The 17,659-nt window shown below is 45.7% G+C and overlaps 1 protein-coding gene and 1 long non-coding RNA gene across 3 annotated transcripts in view; one reads left to right on the top strand and one right to left on the bottom strand.

Annotated features, from left to right (window-relative positions):
- LOC105005483 overlaps positions 1-11,416 on the bottom strand; it is a 91,432-nt gene extending 80,016 nt beyond the window's left edge. For both annotated transcript variants that reach the window (XR_827327.1, XR_827326.1), the window contains exon 1: positions 11,190-11,416. This is a non-coding gene — a long non-coding RNA (uncharacterized LOC105005483). The remainder of the gene's footprint in view (positions 1-11,189) is intronic.
- Positions 5,092-15,884, top strand: ODF1 (outer dense fiber of sperm tails 1). Its single transcript, XM_010863499.1, has 2 exons — positions 5,092-6,725; positions 15,288-15,884. The coding sequence occupies exons 1-2, from the start codon at positions 6,406-6,408 to the stop codon at positions 15,754-15,756; spliced, it is 789 nt and encodes a 262-aa protein (XP_010861801.1). The 5' UTR covers positions 5,092-6,405; the 3' UTR covers positions 15,757-15,884.
- Positions 15,885-17,659: the final 1,775 nt, after the last annotated feature.

Raw genomic sequence — 17,659 nt, 5'->3', positions numbered from 1 at the left:
CATGGCCACTTGGTACTTCCACCTCATTTTCAACCTGCATCTCCTGCCCCAGTTTTGGCACTACCAAAGTCCCACATCCCAGACAAACCAGGATGATGATCACAAAGATCCCTATCCATTCCTTAGATATTAATGAGGGACTTCATTCATGTATGTGCGTGCTAAATCACTTCAGTCGTGTCTGACTCTTTGCAACCCCTTGGATTGTACCCTGCCAGGCTCCTGTGTCCATGGAGTTCTTCAGATAAGAATACTGGAGTAGGCTGCCATTCCCTCCTCCAGGGGACCTTCCCAATCCAGGGATCAAACCCACATCTCTTATGTCTCCTGCATGGCAGGCAGGTTCTTTACCACTAGCATCACCTAGGAAGCCCCCAAATTCTCATGACTCCTTCTCAGTAACGCCTGAATGATGATATTTACTGGAAAAAAAAAGGAAAACACCTCATGAGATGCTCTTTCAAGATCCTGGTAACCAAAAACATCTACTGTGCTGCAACCACTTGGACCTGAGTTCACCCTTGTTGGGTGCAGTTTTAAGAGTAACTTACCAACATCCTCCTCCTCCATATCCCTTCCCTGATTTAGCAGGAAGATATTTGTCAAAGCTCCTTGTGGAGGTGGGGAGGAAGAAAGAGGGAGATAAATGATGTGGACCAATATGGTTGGCCACAGGAGCCCTGATGAGGGAGCACTAGCCCAGTGCGGGAGCACTCCATCACTTATACAAGCCCCTCAGCTCTTCCATCCTTATCTGCCTGGGGTGCTCCAGCAGAGATTCCCTGCTGGGTAGGAAGTGGTCTGGATGACTTAGATCTTCTAAAGCTAAAGTTCTGAGGCTCCAAATGCCAGGAAAGTCTTTCTTGCTCCAGGGATAGTGTCCATGGGTGAGCCTTTGTGGGTGTTTCCAGACACTTTCCCTAGTTTGAGTCATCCCCATTGCCTAGTACCTTCAGGGCCTTCAGGATTGGTGGCTGCCCTGATGCAGCTAGCTCTGAATATAGAGGGAGGAGCTAGACTAGCGCCAGACAGCATGCACTGGCGCAAAGGTAGACCCACACGTTTGGCCTGGAGTGGTCCTCTCGGACAAGTCCAGGGAACAGCCTTGTCATGTCAGTTGTGTTCTTCAGTTACAGGTAACTGAATCTGACTGGATAACTGAAGAGAAGCAGGAATGTGTTGGAAGGACATGGAAGAGTTCAGAGACTCAAAGGAAAGCCAGAGAACCAACTTGAAAACAACAGAACAAGGCCGTAACAAAGGTGTCATGCTGACCACGTGAATCAGCTCCAAACATCCGCAGTCTCTCTGTGAAAGATCAAACCCCCAGAGGAAAGTTGGATAGGCCAGCTTTTGTTACATGTCTGCCCCTTTACTGGGCAATATTATTGATGGTACCTAATGGCAGACTTATATGCAGAGTACATCATGAGAAATGCTGGGCTGGAAGAAGCACAAGCTGGTATCAAGATTGCTGGGAGAAATATCAATAACCTCAGATATGCAGATGACACCACCCTTATGGCAGAAAGTGAAGAGGAACTAAAAAACCTCTTGATGAAAGTGACAGAGGAGGTGAAAAAGTTGGCTTAAAGCTCAACATTCAGAAAATGAAGATCATGGCATCTGGTCCCATCACTTCATGGGAAATAGATGGGGAAACAGTGGAAACAGTGGCTGACTTTATTTTTCTGGGCTCCAAAATCACTGGCAGATGGTGATTGCAGCCATGAAATTAAAAGGCGCTTACTCCTTGGAAGGAAAGTTATGACCAACCTAGGTAGCATATTCAAAAGCAGAGACATTACTTTGCCAGCAAAGGTCCGTCTAGTCAAGGCTATGGTTTTTCCAGTGGTCATGTATGGATGTGAGAGGTGGACTGTGAAGAAGGCTGAGCACCGAAGAATTGATGCTTTTGAACTGTGGTGTTGGAGAAGACTCTTGAGAGTCCCTTGGATTGCAAGGAGATCCAACCAGTCCATTCTAAAGGAGATCAGTCCTGGGTGTTCTTTGGAAGGACTGATGCTGAAGCTGAAACTCCAATACTTTGGCCACATCATGTGAAGAGTTGACTCATTGGAAAAGACTCTGATGCTGGGAGGGATTGGGGGCAGAAGGAGAAGGGGATGACAGAGGATGAGATGGCTGGATGGCATCACTGACTCAATGGAGATGAGTTTGGGTGAACTCCAGGAGTTGGTGATGGACAGGGAGGCCTGGCACGCTGCAATTCATAGGGTCGCAAAGAGTCAGACACGACTGAGCGACTGAACTGAACTGAACTGAACGGCAGAGGGCAGGGGAAGAGAAGAGTTATTTTATCAGGAGAGGATGCCATGGATGATGGCTAGGAAAAGTATTCGATGTCCCTTACAGGAAGTTCAGTTCAGTTCAGTCGCTCAGTCATGTCTGACTCTATGCAACCTCATGAATCGCAGCATGCCAGGCCTCCCTGTCCATCAACAACTCCCGGAGTTCACTCAAACTCATGTCCATCGAGTCAGTGATGCCATCCAGCCAACTCATCCTCTATTGTCCCCTTTTCCTCCTGCCCTCAATCCCTCCCAGCATCAGAGTCTTTTCCAATGAGTCAACTCAGGAAGACCCAGCAGCAAATCTTCTCAGAGAGATGGCCCTGGAGCCCACCTGGATTATAAAAGAAGAGGCTGGAGGTGGGCTTAGCAATTCAGGTCAAAACTGATAGTGTGGCAGACAGCATACTATCAGAAATTGTTTCATTAAAAAATTGGTGATATTCTTATCGAAGAAACGAAGAAATGACAAAAGTCTAGGAACAGAATTTTTAAAACCATCTTTAATTCCACTACTGAGATATGACCACATTTAACCCTTGAGGGTGACTTTGAACTTGATGTTTGAGCACCAGTAACCGCTGCTGCTGCTGCTAAGTCGCTTCAGTCATGTCCGACTCTGTGCAACCGCATAGACAGCCTCCTACCAGGCTCCCCCGTCCCTGGGATGCTCCAGGCAAGAACACTGGAGTGGGTTGCCATTTCCTTCTCCAATGCATGAAAGTGAAAAGTGAAAGTGAAGTCGCTCAGCCATGTCCGACTCCTAGCAACCCCATGGACTGCAGCCTACCAGGCTCCTCCGTCCATGGGATTTCCCAAGCAAGAGTACTGGAGTGGGGTGCCATTGCCTTCTCTGAGTAACTGCTAGAGGAATATTTTTGTGCCATTGGCCTAATAAATGACTTAGCTGTCGCACCTAGTGAAAGAGACAGAGGAGACCCCTTTGGACACATAGTTCTACCAATACTGGGGACCAAGCACCCACTTACCCTCCATCCCATAGAAGGTTCAATCTGGACACCAGCCAAAGTGGCAGAAGCTTCCCCAGACATAGTCCTATATAAGGAAAGCCTCTCATTTCCATTGTACAAACGTCCAAGGAATCTTCTTGTGTTTGTGCTGCAGGGAACTGTGACTCTAGATTGTTCCTGTGGGTTTCTGCAGGTTCTAATGAATTCTACATTGCCCTTCTGACATGAATAGATCACATTTCCCTCTGATCTTTAAAGGGGTCACTACCTTTGTTAAGTCACTTGAAATGATGTCAAGAATATGCATCACGATAAAGAGTGCAGTTACTAGGAGGATGGAATCATGGGGGAATCCTAGTTAAAATAAAGCTATAACTATCTTCATAATGTGTCATGTATAATACAGATGTGTGTGTGCTTAAATTCCTGAACCTATATATTTATGAATTTAAAACTGAGAGCTTGCTTGTTTTGACCTTTGCTGACATTTGCTAAGGGATAGAATTTGTGGTGATATAAAAGTTCAAAGTCCATCCCTTGGAACTAGAGAAATCTGAACAGCTCCACAATGAACCCTCAGGAAGAGAACAGGCCACATTCCTATTAACACAATCTACCTTCAGAATTGGATGGAATCACTCTTGAAAGACTTCACCATTTGTCCACAGAGGAGTACTACCCCTCTTTGTTTTTCTAACTCATCCTGTGTGTCTCAGACTCCAGCCTCCCTCATTCTAATATCTTCAGGGAAATTTGCTTTCTTTGCTAAAATGCTTCATCTCTACAGAAAGGGAGTTCATAGGTCAAGACTGGGGTCTACTGGACTTGGTCTAGTGATACACAATGGACTTCGGCAGTGGGAATTCTTTCTTCTCGTATTTCTTCTATGAGACTTTCATGAGCTCCTTTAATTCTCTCATTTCTTATCATTGTTCTTCAGGAGTCTGCTTTAGTCCTCTTCATTTTTTCAATCTATTTCTCCTCTTGAGTGATCTAGCCCAGTCAAGATCCTGAATTTTAGATCTCTGACCCAGCTTTCTCTCAAGTTCCAGACCCACTTACCCACACGGTACTCCACATTTCTACCTTAAAGTTGTCACCAGCACCTCAAACTCAGCATGTCCTCCAAGCTTACTCTTTTTCCTGTGTTTCATATCTCAGTCAATGGCACCATGACTCAATCAAGCTAGAAACTTACGAGTCATTACACCTCCCTCACTCTGTCCTCATTCTGTTCACTAAATGCTATTTAATTTTACTCATTTGGTGAATCAATTCTAACTTCCTATTCTGTGCCAGACATCATGCTGAGGATCTAATGGTGAGCAAAAATAATTGGTCCCTGCCCTCATAGAGCTTACACTCCAGTTGGAGAAACAAACAATGTTACGAAAGACATATGTGGACTGTTCAGCATGTCCTCTGGGGAACAGGGAAGCCCTTGAAGGAAGGACATTTAAGAGAAGAACTAAAGAATGCCTTAGGAGTTAACTAGATCAACTAGTTAGGGCGTTGAACTTCTAAGCAGACAGAACACAGTCCAGAAGGAGGTGGAATGAGAGAGACTTCAAGGAAGCCTTTGTGGCTCATGCAGAACAAGTTGCAGGAGTAATGATAACAGAAGAGACTGGAGAGGTGGGCAGAGGCCCTACTGTTCACCACCTTGTGAGGATGTTGGGCCTTCTCCTACGAGGACAGAGAAGAATCTGAAGACTTTGAGGGGAGGGTAGAGTCGAAGGGTAATAGATTTATGTATGAACATCACTCTGGCTAAAACGTGGAGAGTGGATTAGGTAGGGCCTGAGCAGATGTGGGAGGGCAGAGGAAGACGGCCCATTGGCTTCCTTCCTGCCACTCCTATGGCCATGGTCCCCAGCCCTGAATCTGTCTCCTGCCTTCCCGCAGAAGACATTGCTACTGTTCTCTCCTCATGCTCCACCTTCAGTGTGGCTTGCCTTCCAACTTCTCTCAACAGAAAGGAAACCCAGTGAGTCTACACTGCACTCAAAATAAAGTTCAAATGCCCTAACTGGCCAGAAGTCCCTTTAAACCCAGCCCTTGGTCTCCCTCTCCAATGCCACCTCCAACCACCTGTCCTCAAGTACCCTATGCCTTGGTCCACTAAAAGGGAATTTGAGAGGCAGAGAGCAGTTTGAGGGGAATGGCCCAGGGGAGCAGAAGTAGCCAAGCCAAGGCTGAGGGCTGAGCCCCAGGTCCAGCATGTTGACCCAGCTGAGAACACAGGAAACTGGCCCAAGTCAGGGTCTCAGGCAACTTCAGGCAGTTGGCTCTGAGTATCAAGGACCAGCACTTGGGAAGCACTTGGGAATAGGGCATCTGGCAGCTTGGATGTAAGACCAGAGGCATAGTTGCCGGGAAGTGGTGATGAGGACAAGACTCGGAGCTTTGAGAGGTGGGAGCTTAAGAGCAGGACCCCAGTCACAGGAGAACTAAGGTCCTAGGATAGCCAGGATGCCAGCTGATAAAGAACAGGCAGGACCCAGAGATGGGAGGCTCAGAAGGTCAAGGACAAAGGCTGACTCAAGGTTAGCTTGGTAAGGAGAACCCCTGGGGAGCTCTTAATATTCTACCTATAAAGGAATAGAAGCCAGAATGAATCCTAGAGTATAAGGGGCAAGGCTAGATGTCGAGGCTGGAGCGAGAAGGACCTGAAGGAAGGAGCCAGGCAGCTCCTTCTACCCTGCACACTAAGATCTTCATTGCTGTGGCTAATCCACAGGCCACACACAAGTCAAGAGCAGGACGATTTAGCCCAATAAACCCCAAGGAACTGTGACGACTTGGGGGGCCCATCCCACTTCAAGGTGAATGAAATCAAGGTGAATGAAACCCTTATGTTAATTAGGGTGGTTCTGAGAGTAGCTCTGTCACTCTAAGGAGGGCCTCTGGAGACCGTGACTGTGTACAGTTCTCATGGTAACCGAAAGACTATGACATACTTAAGAGGGTGGTGAGGTCATAGAACCCAAGCTTTAAAGTAAGCGAACCATGTGTGTGTCATTTATTTTTAAAAGAAACCTCTGAGAAGAGCTTAGAACAATTTTTTCCCCCCCGAGTGCCATTTCCCAAAGGTACTCACAGAACAATAAGGTGTGACTGTAATGGCTGCACTGAGTTGTCTTTTGGACAGTGTTAGAAGGGACATCAAGAAGGTGGACAGAGAACTAAGGCAGTTGAGGTGCATCGACGAGCTCAGCGCACGATGCCTGTGCGACTTATACATGCACCCCTACTGCTGCTGCGACCTGCACCCCTACCCCTACTGCCTGTGCTACTCAAAGCGGTCACGGTCCTGCGGCCTGTGCGATCTCTACCCGTGTTGCCTGTGCGATGTGAAGCTTTACTGTCTTCGCCCGTCTCTCAGAAGTTTGGAGAGGAAAGCCATTAGAGCCATAGAGGATGAGAAGAGAGAGCTCGCCAAGTAAGACAACATCTTCAGGTTTTTAGAGTTGGTGCATTAGCCTCCTAGGTTGGAATAAGGGAGGAGAGGGTGACAATCGATACTTGAACAAAGATGAACCGGGTTCAAGATAATGACTCTGGTGACACAGAAAAGATTTGAGAAAAGAAGAGTAAAAGGGTCCATAATGGGAACTGTAAGATTCTCAAAAGACAGTGTAATGATGTCGGTTGGCAAGGTTGTTTTCAGCTTATGGCAGGAGCACCAACGTGATAAATAATGTGGCTTCAATGAGGGAAAGAAACAGGGGGTGTCATTAAAAAGCTATTGGGAGCAGCAAACTAAACATTTTTTCTGGTTATGAGTAAAGTGATTTGAGTGTATTTCGGCTTACAGAAATGACTATGGGAGAAGTAATAATAATTGATCAAGTCAAACGTTTGCCAGAGGCTTTAAGAGCAGGGGAGCAAATTGAACAATAGAGGCATTTATTTGGTTTTGTAGGAAATCCTTTCTCCTATTCTCCAACTCTTGATGACTTCAAATTCATCTGGTATTGGGTTTATTGTCTGCCTCCCCCTTCAACTATAGTAAAGATTGTGTAAAGAAATTACAGAACTGAAGCCACAGTGTTCAGAATACAGTTGAAAAGGTTTTAATTGAACTGGATAATTTTAAATTCACTTTACAAGTTTTTTTTGGTTTTCATCACATTTTACTTTTTGCCTGAGAAAACTTTCTTTTTCTGTCTACTTATGCCATTTAGTCTGTAACTATGATAGAAAAAAATAGTTGAAAGCACTGTCACCTGGTTAAACAAATTATGGTACATTCATACATTGGGATAATATGTAGCTGTAAAAAGAACTGATGAAGCATTTTAAGTATTGTCATACTAAGTGAAAAAAGGTACAGAAAAACTACTTAATATGCTACTATTTGTTAAAAGATGGCACAAATAGATGATCTTTTTAATTATATTTGACATAACATTGTATAAATTTAAGTTGTACAATGTTGCAAATTTCATACATTTATATATTATAATATGATTGCCATTGTAGCAATAATTAGCTATCTCCGTTGTGCTACACAGGGCTTCCCAAGTGGCTCAGTGGTAAAGAATCCTTCTGCCAATGCAGGAAATGAGGATTCAATCCCTGGATTGGGAAGATTCCCCAGAGAAGGAAATAGCAACCCACTCTAGTACTCTTGCCTGGAAAATCCCATGGATGGAGGAGCCTGGAAAGCTGCGGTCCATGGGGTCACTGAGGGTCGGACACGACTGAGCGACTTCACTTTCACTTTCATGCATTGGAGAAGGAAATGGCAACCCACTCCAGTGTTCTTGCCTGGAGAATCCCAGGGATGGGGGAGCCTGGTGGGCTGCCGTCTATGGGGTCACACAGAGTCGGACACGACTGAAGTCTAAACAACAACAACAACAACAAACTGTGTTATATAATTATTGCTTTTTAGTGATTGGATTGATTAAGTCCTAGCCTCTTATCCAGTTTGATGATTATAATACAATGTTTCTTTTGTCTACATTTACTATACTGTGATTAGATCTCTAGGACTTACTACTCATTGCCAGTTTGTATCCTTAAACAATGTCCTTCTTATCCCAGTGATAAGATTAATAGATTAGATGATAGATTAGACACAGAGACACATATATTAATAGATGAATAGATAGGAAGAAAGAAAAGGGAGGGAAGAAAACAAGGAAGGAAGGGGAGAGAGGAGAGGGAGAGAGAGGAAGAAAGAAAAGAAAAAGAAAGATGACGACGGATGGATGGATGAAGACAGAAAGAGAGAGAATGAAGCCCTTGACAACAAAGGACAGTGATGATTCCCTGGAAAGGGCAATAGAACAATTATTGTCTAGGTCATTGGTCACCAAAGGTCAGTAATGAACTTCCTTCAATAGTCTGAGATGGGACCATTGCCAAATAAACTCATCTATACTCAATCTGAACCAATTTTTACCCCATCAAGTATCAAGTTACATAAATTTCATGTAAGGGTCATTTTTAAAAAATATCTGGTCTAAATGAAGGGCTACTTGCGAGTAGCCTGTGTCTACTTCCCTATGCCTCTGACTATTCAAACACCCTTGCTCCAAGTCTGCTCAGTCTCTGTCTCCAGGCTGTCTTACTCTCCGGGCTCTCCAGGTGAGTTCTTCACCAGCTGGGCACCCTCCGCCTACTCTGGGAGTCTCTACTTAATGATCTGCAGTAGACACGATTTCAAGCTTAAATCTAAGCAGTGTGGTTTATTTATACAAGAGGTAACGCTTGCTATGGTTTGTGATACTTTCCCTGATGATGTCTGGATTTTTCGCTAATTTTTTTCTGTTGCCTGAAGCAGTACATGAAGCTGCTGAGGTCTTCTGGGATCTCTGAACTGATAATCCTGAGTTCATTTCAGAAATGACCTCAGGTCTGCCCTCTTCCCAGCTACTTTTCTTCCTATTCAGACCACCTTGGGAAACTCCTATGCTCTAACAGCTTGACATTTCACTGTCCTGAAAAGCTTAGAGTTACCTGCAAACCTAAATATTCAATTTCTGAATATGAATGAAAATGTTAAAGCCTGGTCCAGCTCTAGTCCCAGAGGACTCCCATTATCATTTTTTTCAGTGAAATGCCTCTTTTCTTATCTCTCAGCTCCCAACCCATGACTGAATGGATTCAGAAATATCATGTTGATTCGATTTAAAACAATCTTTGGTGTGAAACCTTCCCAAGGCTTTTAGAATTTAGAAAACATATGCACTTGACCTTTTACCCCTTAAAGCAAAAGCCAGCAGTTTGATTAGGTATGACATGTCCTCTTAGATGCCAGGACATGTTATCCAGAAGCTTCTTTGCCCAATGGAGAAGATTCCTTGGTCTATAGTTGCCATGGCCCCACTGGAATTGTTTTTCTGTGTGAGAGTCTATGTGCTCTGTCTCTGGGTGTTCCGTTAATAATGGGCAAGAAGTTTTGGCAGACCATGTAATTTCCCCTAAAAGTCATTTGAGCCTTCCTGAGTGTGTATTTAATTAGTGTGTATTTGATTGTGTGTGTGTGTGTATTTTTAGTCTGGGTACAGAAGGTCCAAATTCTTCCCCTTGTTTACTGAGCAGCTACTTCTAAAGACACCTTGACAGCATCTTCAATAGTGGAGACCCAAGTAAGTACTTCCATTTCATTAGCTTCTTTGAAATTCTTTTCTTCTCCCCAGATTACTTTCGTACTCTAAGCACTAGCCTTTTCCCTGACTCTTCCTTCCTTCCTCTCTTGAACTGAGAGAGACTGAAGTTACTGAGTTTGATTTCTCTTGTAGGAAACCATGTGACCAGCCTGATGTAAGTTTGCACTCGATTCACCCCTGCATTTCGTGGGCTTCCTGTCCTCTGTACGCAAATGGTAGGAACAAAGCCAGCCCCTCCTCAATCCTGCCCTTAGAAGTGAAGTTGCTCAGTCATGTGCGACTCTTTGCAATCCCATGGACTGTAGTTTACCAGGCTCCTCCTTCCATGGAATTTTCCAGGCAAGAGTACTGAAATGGAGTGCCATTTCCTTCTCCAGGGGGGTCTTCCCAACCTGGGAATCGAACCCAGGTCTTCCACATTCCAGGCAGACGCTTTACCCTCTGGGTAAGAGCCATCCTGCCCTTAGGGTTCATTATCTAACTATAGCTCATATTGGAGTGGCTCCAACACTTGGGTCTAGTGTTCGTGGGCAAATGAACCTTGATTTGCAGCTGCGCTTAGGAATGCCCTAGGCTCAATGCTGGGCCCTTTGCAGGTACCTGGAAATTCATCCTGAGACTGCTTCCGTCCAGTCATCCAAGTATCCTTGGTTGACCTGCAGCTCAAGAAGTTCCCTTAAAAAAACCCCCACCTCAGAGGCATCATCTTCTGAGAACTTTGAAACCAGCCTTCTCATTTCCTTTTACCCCTCACACTCTGAGTATGAAGTTCCCCCTGCATCACCCTCATTGGGGGAGGCTGATGACTGTCAGCCCCCAGAGTGCATTCTTTGTGGTTTAGCAGTGCCTCCCTAGGTTTTAAGCCCTCAGGCAAATCATTCCACTCCCCTCAACCCACCTCATTCTTTGACCCAAAGATCAGGGCATAGTCACACTGTGGGAAGCCAGCAGAGAGGAACCCAGGAACTCTGCGGCTTTACCTTACGGCTGGTGGCAGGTCGACTCTCCCACAGAGAGGAGAGCTCGCTGTTTCCCTCTGTGACCTTGCAGAGCTGGAAGCAAGCTGGGCCCCTCGTCCCCTCTCACCGCAATCTCTTTGTACCCATAGGTCTCAGGGCCCAGGCACCCAGGGCAGCAGGAGTAGGAGTTGCTGCCCCTGCAGGCCAAGTGCATATCCATTATTTAGCCTTAGTGTTTAATGACACAGGACTTGGGGCTTGGCCACTTAAACCCTCATATTTCGGGGAAGTCTGTGTAAGGCGGAGCCTGATAAAGAGACTTACCTTTATCGAGTGAAAACCAAGTGCCTAGCACATCATCTTCATTTAATCCTTGCAACATCTTGGCCAATTTAGAGATTATGAAACAGAGTCAGGGCAACGTTCTTGATCCTCAGGATATGGGAGAGCCGGGACTTGAGACCAGGTTTGCCTGAGTTCTGGAATCGATGTGCTTAAATTGCCTGGTCAGCAGTGGTCAGAGTGATCTGCTGTCTGAACCCAGCAGCCAGCATCACCTGGAACTTGTTAGAAATGCAAATTCTTGGTTCCCTCCTCAGACCAGCTGAATCAGAAACTCCGGGGGTGGGGCCCAGGCACCTGTGTTTGAACAGTGCCACAGGTGTTCGGATGCACCTGTGTGGTGCCACCCTGCTCCTGCTGAGAGTCATACTTCTCCAGTATCATCCAAAATCAGGAGAGAGACAAGGCAAGGAGACAGGAAGAGGGAAAAGAAGGAAGAGGGAAAGATGTGTTGGAAAGGAACAAGCAAGCTTAACAGGTTACTCGCAGGGGTCTAAGGAGAAAAAGTAACTAGAGGAAGGACAGCCATCCTGTGGTTCAGTGTAGAGACTGGCGTTCTTGTCATCCTCTTCACCTTATTCATCACTCGGCAGAAAACCGATTCATCTCTTTGTGAAGATGGCTTGCGGTATCACTCCCCTTTGCTCTGGGCAGAATCACATTCAGGAGCGTGGTCATACCTTCAGGTGAAATCCAGTTTCAGTCGGGAGGGGAGGTGACACCCCAGAGTGGCAGGCAAACAGCGCTGCCCACTCGCTCTTCCCCAATTTTCCTAAGAGGCTTCTGCCATCCACTGAAGAGGCTGACTTGCCTCTGTTGACCATGACTAACCTCTGTCCTCATGATCACAGTAAAGCAGAACATCTCTCAGAACCTCACAGAGCCAGGGAAAATCTTATGTAGGGTGATGGTACATTGCCAGGCAGGAGTCAGGTTGCAAGTTCGGAGCTCAATCTAATGGGTAAAATGAGGCTTCTGCAATTTCTCCTAAACCCACACATCCCCATAGGTTGCACCTGACCTAGGAGCAAAAGGAAGAAGAAACCTGATCCAGCCAAGACTTCTGGGGCAATTTCCTGAAGATCCATATTTGTGAGACCCCCATGCATCTGCTGCAGTTGAGAGGGGGCCAGAGTGACCTCCTCTGGAATAGGAAGGAATAGTGGAAGAGGGGGAAATCTAAGGAAAACCCAAAACAAACATGAATTCATACCCCAAGATTCAGATTGTTGAGAGGAAGAGATGGATCTGGAAGCCGGCCTTGGCTTGTAGATTGGACTCCCAGATCCATCTCCTGTAGAAGACAAAGAGGGCTTTTGTGGTCTGTTAAAAAAGAAAATCAGCCCTGGGATTTCTTTGGAAGGAATGATGCTAAAGCTAAAACTCCAGTACTTTGGCCAGCTCATGCGAAGAGTTGACTCATTGGAAAAGACTGGGAGGGATAGGGGGCAGGAGGAGAAGGGGACGACAGAGGATGAGATGGCTGGATGGCATCATTGACTGGATGTGAGTCTGAGTGAACTCCGGGAGTTGGTGATGGATAGGGAGGCCTGGCGTGCTGCGATTCATGGGGTCGCAAAGCGTCTGATACGACTGAGCGACTGAACTGAACTGAAAAAAGAAAAAATATTCCATCTCTTTGTTTAGCTGGACTTTGGGTTTTCTGGGCTTACCAGGTGGCACTAGTGATAAAGAACCTGTCTGCCAATTTAGGAGACATGAGATTCAGGTTTGATCCCTGGGTTAGGAAGATCCGCTGGAGAAGGGAACGGCTACCCACTCCAGTGTTATTGCCTGGAGAATGCCATGGACAGAGGAGCCAGGCCGGCTACAGTCCACGGGGTCACAGAGTCGGCCATGACTAAAGCGACTGAGCACAGCACATTTTGAGTTTTCTACAGTGAGCTTGTAATAACTTATGTAACAAAAAGCAGTAAGTGTATAAACAATTCAGTATAAAAAGTCAGAATAAAAAATATATCTGAGATTAATCACCCAATCAGAGTCCAGACTCCTCAAACCAGAAGAGGTTCTAGAAAGCACACATGCCAAGACCTCCCTTTGGAGGCCAAAGATGCAAGATTTGCCAGGAGAATACAGATTTTTTTTTAATGGTAAGGGAGTAAAAAGAAGAGCATTTCAGAGCATTAGGTTATCTTTGGAAGGCTTAGGCAATTAGAAAGAAATTGGTCCCTGAGGAGACCCAGAGCAGGCAGGGCTGATGCCAGGCCTCCAAGACTGAGTGTCTGGGTCCTCATGCTGAGAGCTCAGTCTAAGTGATGGTTAAAATCATGACTTTGGCATTAAACAGGCCTGGATTTGAATCCTGGCTCTGCACTCACCACCTTCAGCATCTCCCCATCTACAAAACAGGGACAATTCCACCTGTGTGACAGGGTTCTCATGCAGGTCAAATGAAACAATGCCTCCAATGGCTTAGTACTTTCCATGGCACATTGTGGGACTCACACACAAGACAAAAGCCTAACATGCTAACCATGCTCGGAGCACCAGTATAGATCCTTTTCATTCAGTAACTAATTTGTCTCATGAAATCCCTAGAAATAGGTTACTGGTATTGTCCCAGTTTTACAGATGAGGAAACTGAGGCAGAGAGGTTAAGAAGCCTGCCCAGGGTTCCATAACTAATAAGACAAGGAGTTGAGATTTAAATGCAAGAGAAAGTGCTGATCATTTTGTAATGGAAAAAAGTATCAAATCACTACGCTGTGCACCAGGAATGTTGTAGGTCAATTATACTTTAGAAAAACCCAACCAACAAACCAACCACACAGACAGAAAAAGAGATCAGATTTGTGGCTACTAGAGGGGTGAGGAAGGGGGAGGATTGGATAAAGGTGGTCGAAAGGTACAAACTTCCAGTTCTAAGGTAAGTACTGCTGCTGCTGCTGCTGCTGCTGCTGCTGCTAAGTCGCTTCAGTCGTGTCCGACTCTGTGCGACCCCAGAGACGGCAGCCCACCAGGCTCCCCCGTCCCTGGGATTCTCCAAGCAAGAACACTGTAGAATTGCCGTTTCCTTCTCCAATGCACGAAAGTGAAAAGTGAAAGTGAAGTCGCTCAGTCGTGTCCGACTCTTAGTGACCCCATGGACTGCAGCCTACCAGGCTCCTCCGTCCATGGGATTTTCCAGGCAAGAGTACTGGAGTGGGGTGCCGTTGCCTTCTCCAAAATAAGTACTGCTGCTGCTGCTGCTGCTGCTGCTAAGTCGCTTCAGTCGTGTCCGACTCTGTGCGACCCCAGAGATGGCAGCCCACCAGGCTCCGCCATTCCTGGGATTCTCCAGGCAAGAACACTGGAGTGGGTTGCCTTTTCCTTCTCTAATGCATGAAAGTGAAAAGTGAAAGTGAAGCCACTCAGTCTTATCTGACTCTGTGCGACCCCATAGACGGCAGCCCACCAGGCTCCCCCATCCCTGGGATTCTCCAGGCAAGAACACTGGGATGGGTTGCCATTTCCTTCTCCAATGTATGAAAGTGAAGTCGCTCAGTCGTGTCTGACTCTTACTAGGTATGTAATATACAATATGATTAACAGTACTGTAGGTTGTATATGAAAGTTAAGAGACTAAATCCTAGGTGTTCTCATCACAAGGAAAAAGATCTTTCTGTTTAATTTGGTATCTATATGAAGTGATAGATAATCACTAAACTTACTGAGATAATAATTTCACGATGTATGTTAAGTCAAATCATTATGCTGTACACCTTAAATTTACAATGCTGTATGTCAATTATCTCTCAATAAAACTGGAAAGAAAAAGAAAAAAATTTTAAAAATAAACAGTAAAAATAAAAAACTTCCAGAGAGATCTGGAAGACCAAACACTCACCAATAGTTAACAGGGGTTTACCTGGGAGTGGAGGGTGTGGTTCCCATGGGCCGACTCTCATTTTTCACTTCACACCCTTCTGTAAAGTTTGACTCCCCACAGTGACTAGTATTTACTTCTGCTGGTTTGGTTTTTTTTTTTTTCAATAGAGGTTAAAATGTTGCTTGTCAAGTTGTGTCTGAGTCCATCTGAGCTTCTCCCTCCTACCCTTTCCTTTTCCTACACTCCAGACTGAGAAGAACAACAAATAGAATTCTGGCCTCCTCTTGCTGTAGCAGTAACATTTTAGGATCGGTGAACGTGTGTGGCTTTGAACCGGATCAAGTCAAGGTTAGAGTGAAGGACGGAAAGGTGTGTGTGTCGGCCGAGCGCGAGAACAGATACGACTGCCTGGGGTCGAAAAAATACAGCTACATGAACATCTGCAAAGAGTTCAGCTTGCCCCCGTGCGTGGACGAGAAGGACGTGACCTACTCCTATGGGCTCGGCAGCTGCGTCAAGATCGAGTCTCCCTGCTACCCTTGCGCGTCTCCCTGTAACCCCTGTAACCCCTGTAACCCCTGCAGCCCCTGTAGCCCCTGTAACCCCTGTAACCCCTGCAGCCCCTGTAGCCCCTGCAGCCCCTGTAACCCCTGTGACCCCTGTAACCCCTGCTATCCTTGTGGGAGCCGGTTTTCCTGTAGGAAGATGATCTTGTAAAGTGTAGGAACCTAGGACTTAGTAGAAGTCATGTATCCAGCCAGGCAGCTCTTCCAGTGTTTCTCTCCCCCTTCCCATGGCCCATGTTATTCAAGGACATAGGAAACTGAATACATAACTGCAACCCACTGGCATGTGCAAGTCTTTTGGTTCAACCCCTGCCCCGAGCCCCACCTGGTTAGTGGGCACTGGAAGGATGAGGGGTGGGCAGGGAAGGTGAATGGTGAAGTCTGCCCTCCCGGGTGCTACTTCACACCCCACTAATGCCAAAGCCCGGGAAAAGATATTTTGTGGGTGGGCATCCTCACATGTTGCTTTTCCAAATGAGTCAGTGACATGACCTAGTCCAGAAATTAAACAGTCAAAACAGAAAACGAGACTAGTTAGGGTTGAAGACAAGCACTTTTTCAAAGCTGCTATGGTAGGGAGCATTGGAGAGAAAGTGACTCTCCGAGGGACACGTGGTTGGGTTTTGACTGGGGGTAACGAACAGAGTACAAATGTATGGGGGGAGCAAGCCCACTGACAGAGGGTAGGGTAGCCATACAGCTGCTGTTTCTCAACATTCCTGTGATTTGGGGGAAGGGCCAGCTGTGGCTCAGGGTTGTTTGCAAACTTCTCAGGATTTATTTAACTATGCTTTCCTCAGTCCCTAAAACTACTTCAAGGCACAAAAGTTCAGTCCAGCGTTCATGAGTGGAAAGTACAGCTTTCACAAAGTGATAGCATAGTTCACCTGAACTTGGATCCTCACGGACACGGCCCATGAGTCACTAAACCACCGAGACAGAAATAAGTGTAAAGAAGAGGGAGATGATGGGGCGGGATCAGAATGAGGACGTGGGCTGATTTCACGTCTGACTTTTACAAGGAACGTAAAGCCTACACGTTTGCAGAGTAAGTCTCTTTACTAGTCTCAGCTGCACGTGGGTTAAAGCCTTGGCTGCACATGGGAATCACTTGGGAAACTTTAAAAACATGGATGCCAAACCATAAAGAGAAAAAAGACAAACCACACACACACAATGCACACAAGAAAAAAAAATTTTAATGTTTTTAAAAAGGAAAAAAAATACATTGAGATTTTTTAAAGTCTTCCCAGGTAAGACTTTGAATCACACAGGTAACGCTGAGAAACCCTGGATGGGATCTTAAAGCTCTCCCATCCCTGTTTCTTTAAAAGTTTCCTTCAAGTTTAAAGAATATTGATGGTGATAGAAAACATAGTTTGCTTTTAGTTGAGGGAAATAATGGCCCACTAATACAGGTGGTAGATATAAAATATTGAACATTTCAAAAATTTATTACCTAGCAACTAGGTATAAATGAATGTTTGTATGTACCAAACGGTAGAGTTACCTTTATAAGTGCCTTGCCACACCTTGATTACATGTTCATAAATATTCTAGTTTCTAAGTAACACATTTTTAAAATAGATTTTGAAAAAATTTCATGCTGTTGGGTCAATGGAATCCAGCTGGGGTCTTGAATAAGTGGGAATCCCTGTCCTCTGGAAGGTGCCATTCCAGGGCATGCCTGGTGACAGTTCATGCTTTTATTCACCTACCCACCTGCTCACCCTCTTGTTAGTCCAGATTCATTCATTTACTAACCTGCCAAGCCAGACTTATCCATTCAAATACCAGATGCTGTGTTCTATACCCTCTTCACCAATGCCTCAAATTCAAGAAGGTGCTTGGAGAGATTGGGAGAGGAGGGAGTTCTGAAGAAACTGAATTTATAAGGACTAGGAGAGGCCGGAGGGGCATGCTGGATGCACCTTGGGCATTTCTGAAAAATGCATTGATGATATCATTGCCTCGCAGGATCCCTCAGGGAAGCCAGAGGCCACCCCTCAGCTGGAAGCCTGGCCTGTGGTGGTGGGTTAGTTGCCTGAATCTGC

This window comes from Bison bison, unplaced genomic scaffold, assembly GCF_000754665.1.
Source record: "Bison bison bison isolate TAMUID 2011002044 unplaced genomic scaffold, Bison_UMD1.0 scf7180017864491, whole genome shotgun sequence".
NCBI classification, from domain to species: domain Eukaryota; kingdom Metazoa; phylum Chordata; class Mammalia; order Artiodactyla; family Bovidae; genus Bison; species Bison bison.
Note: the sequence above shows the minus strand (reverse complement) of the source record. Positions and strands in the feature narration are given on the sequence as shown.

What these genes read in the sequence shown, in the direction of transcription:
- ODF1 (XM_010863499.1), top strand. Translation starts at nt 6,406, where the DNA reads ATGGCTGCACTGAGTTGTCTTTTGGACAGTGTTAGAAGGGACATCAAG. An exon ending in GAGAAGAGAGAGCTCGCCAA is followed by an intron (nt 6,726 to 15,287) that starts GTAAGACAACAT and finishes CCTACACTCCAG; the next exon opens with ACTGAGAAGAACAACAAATA.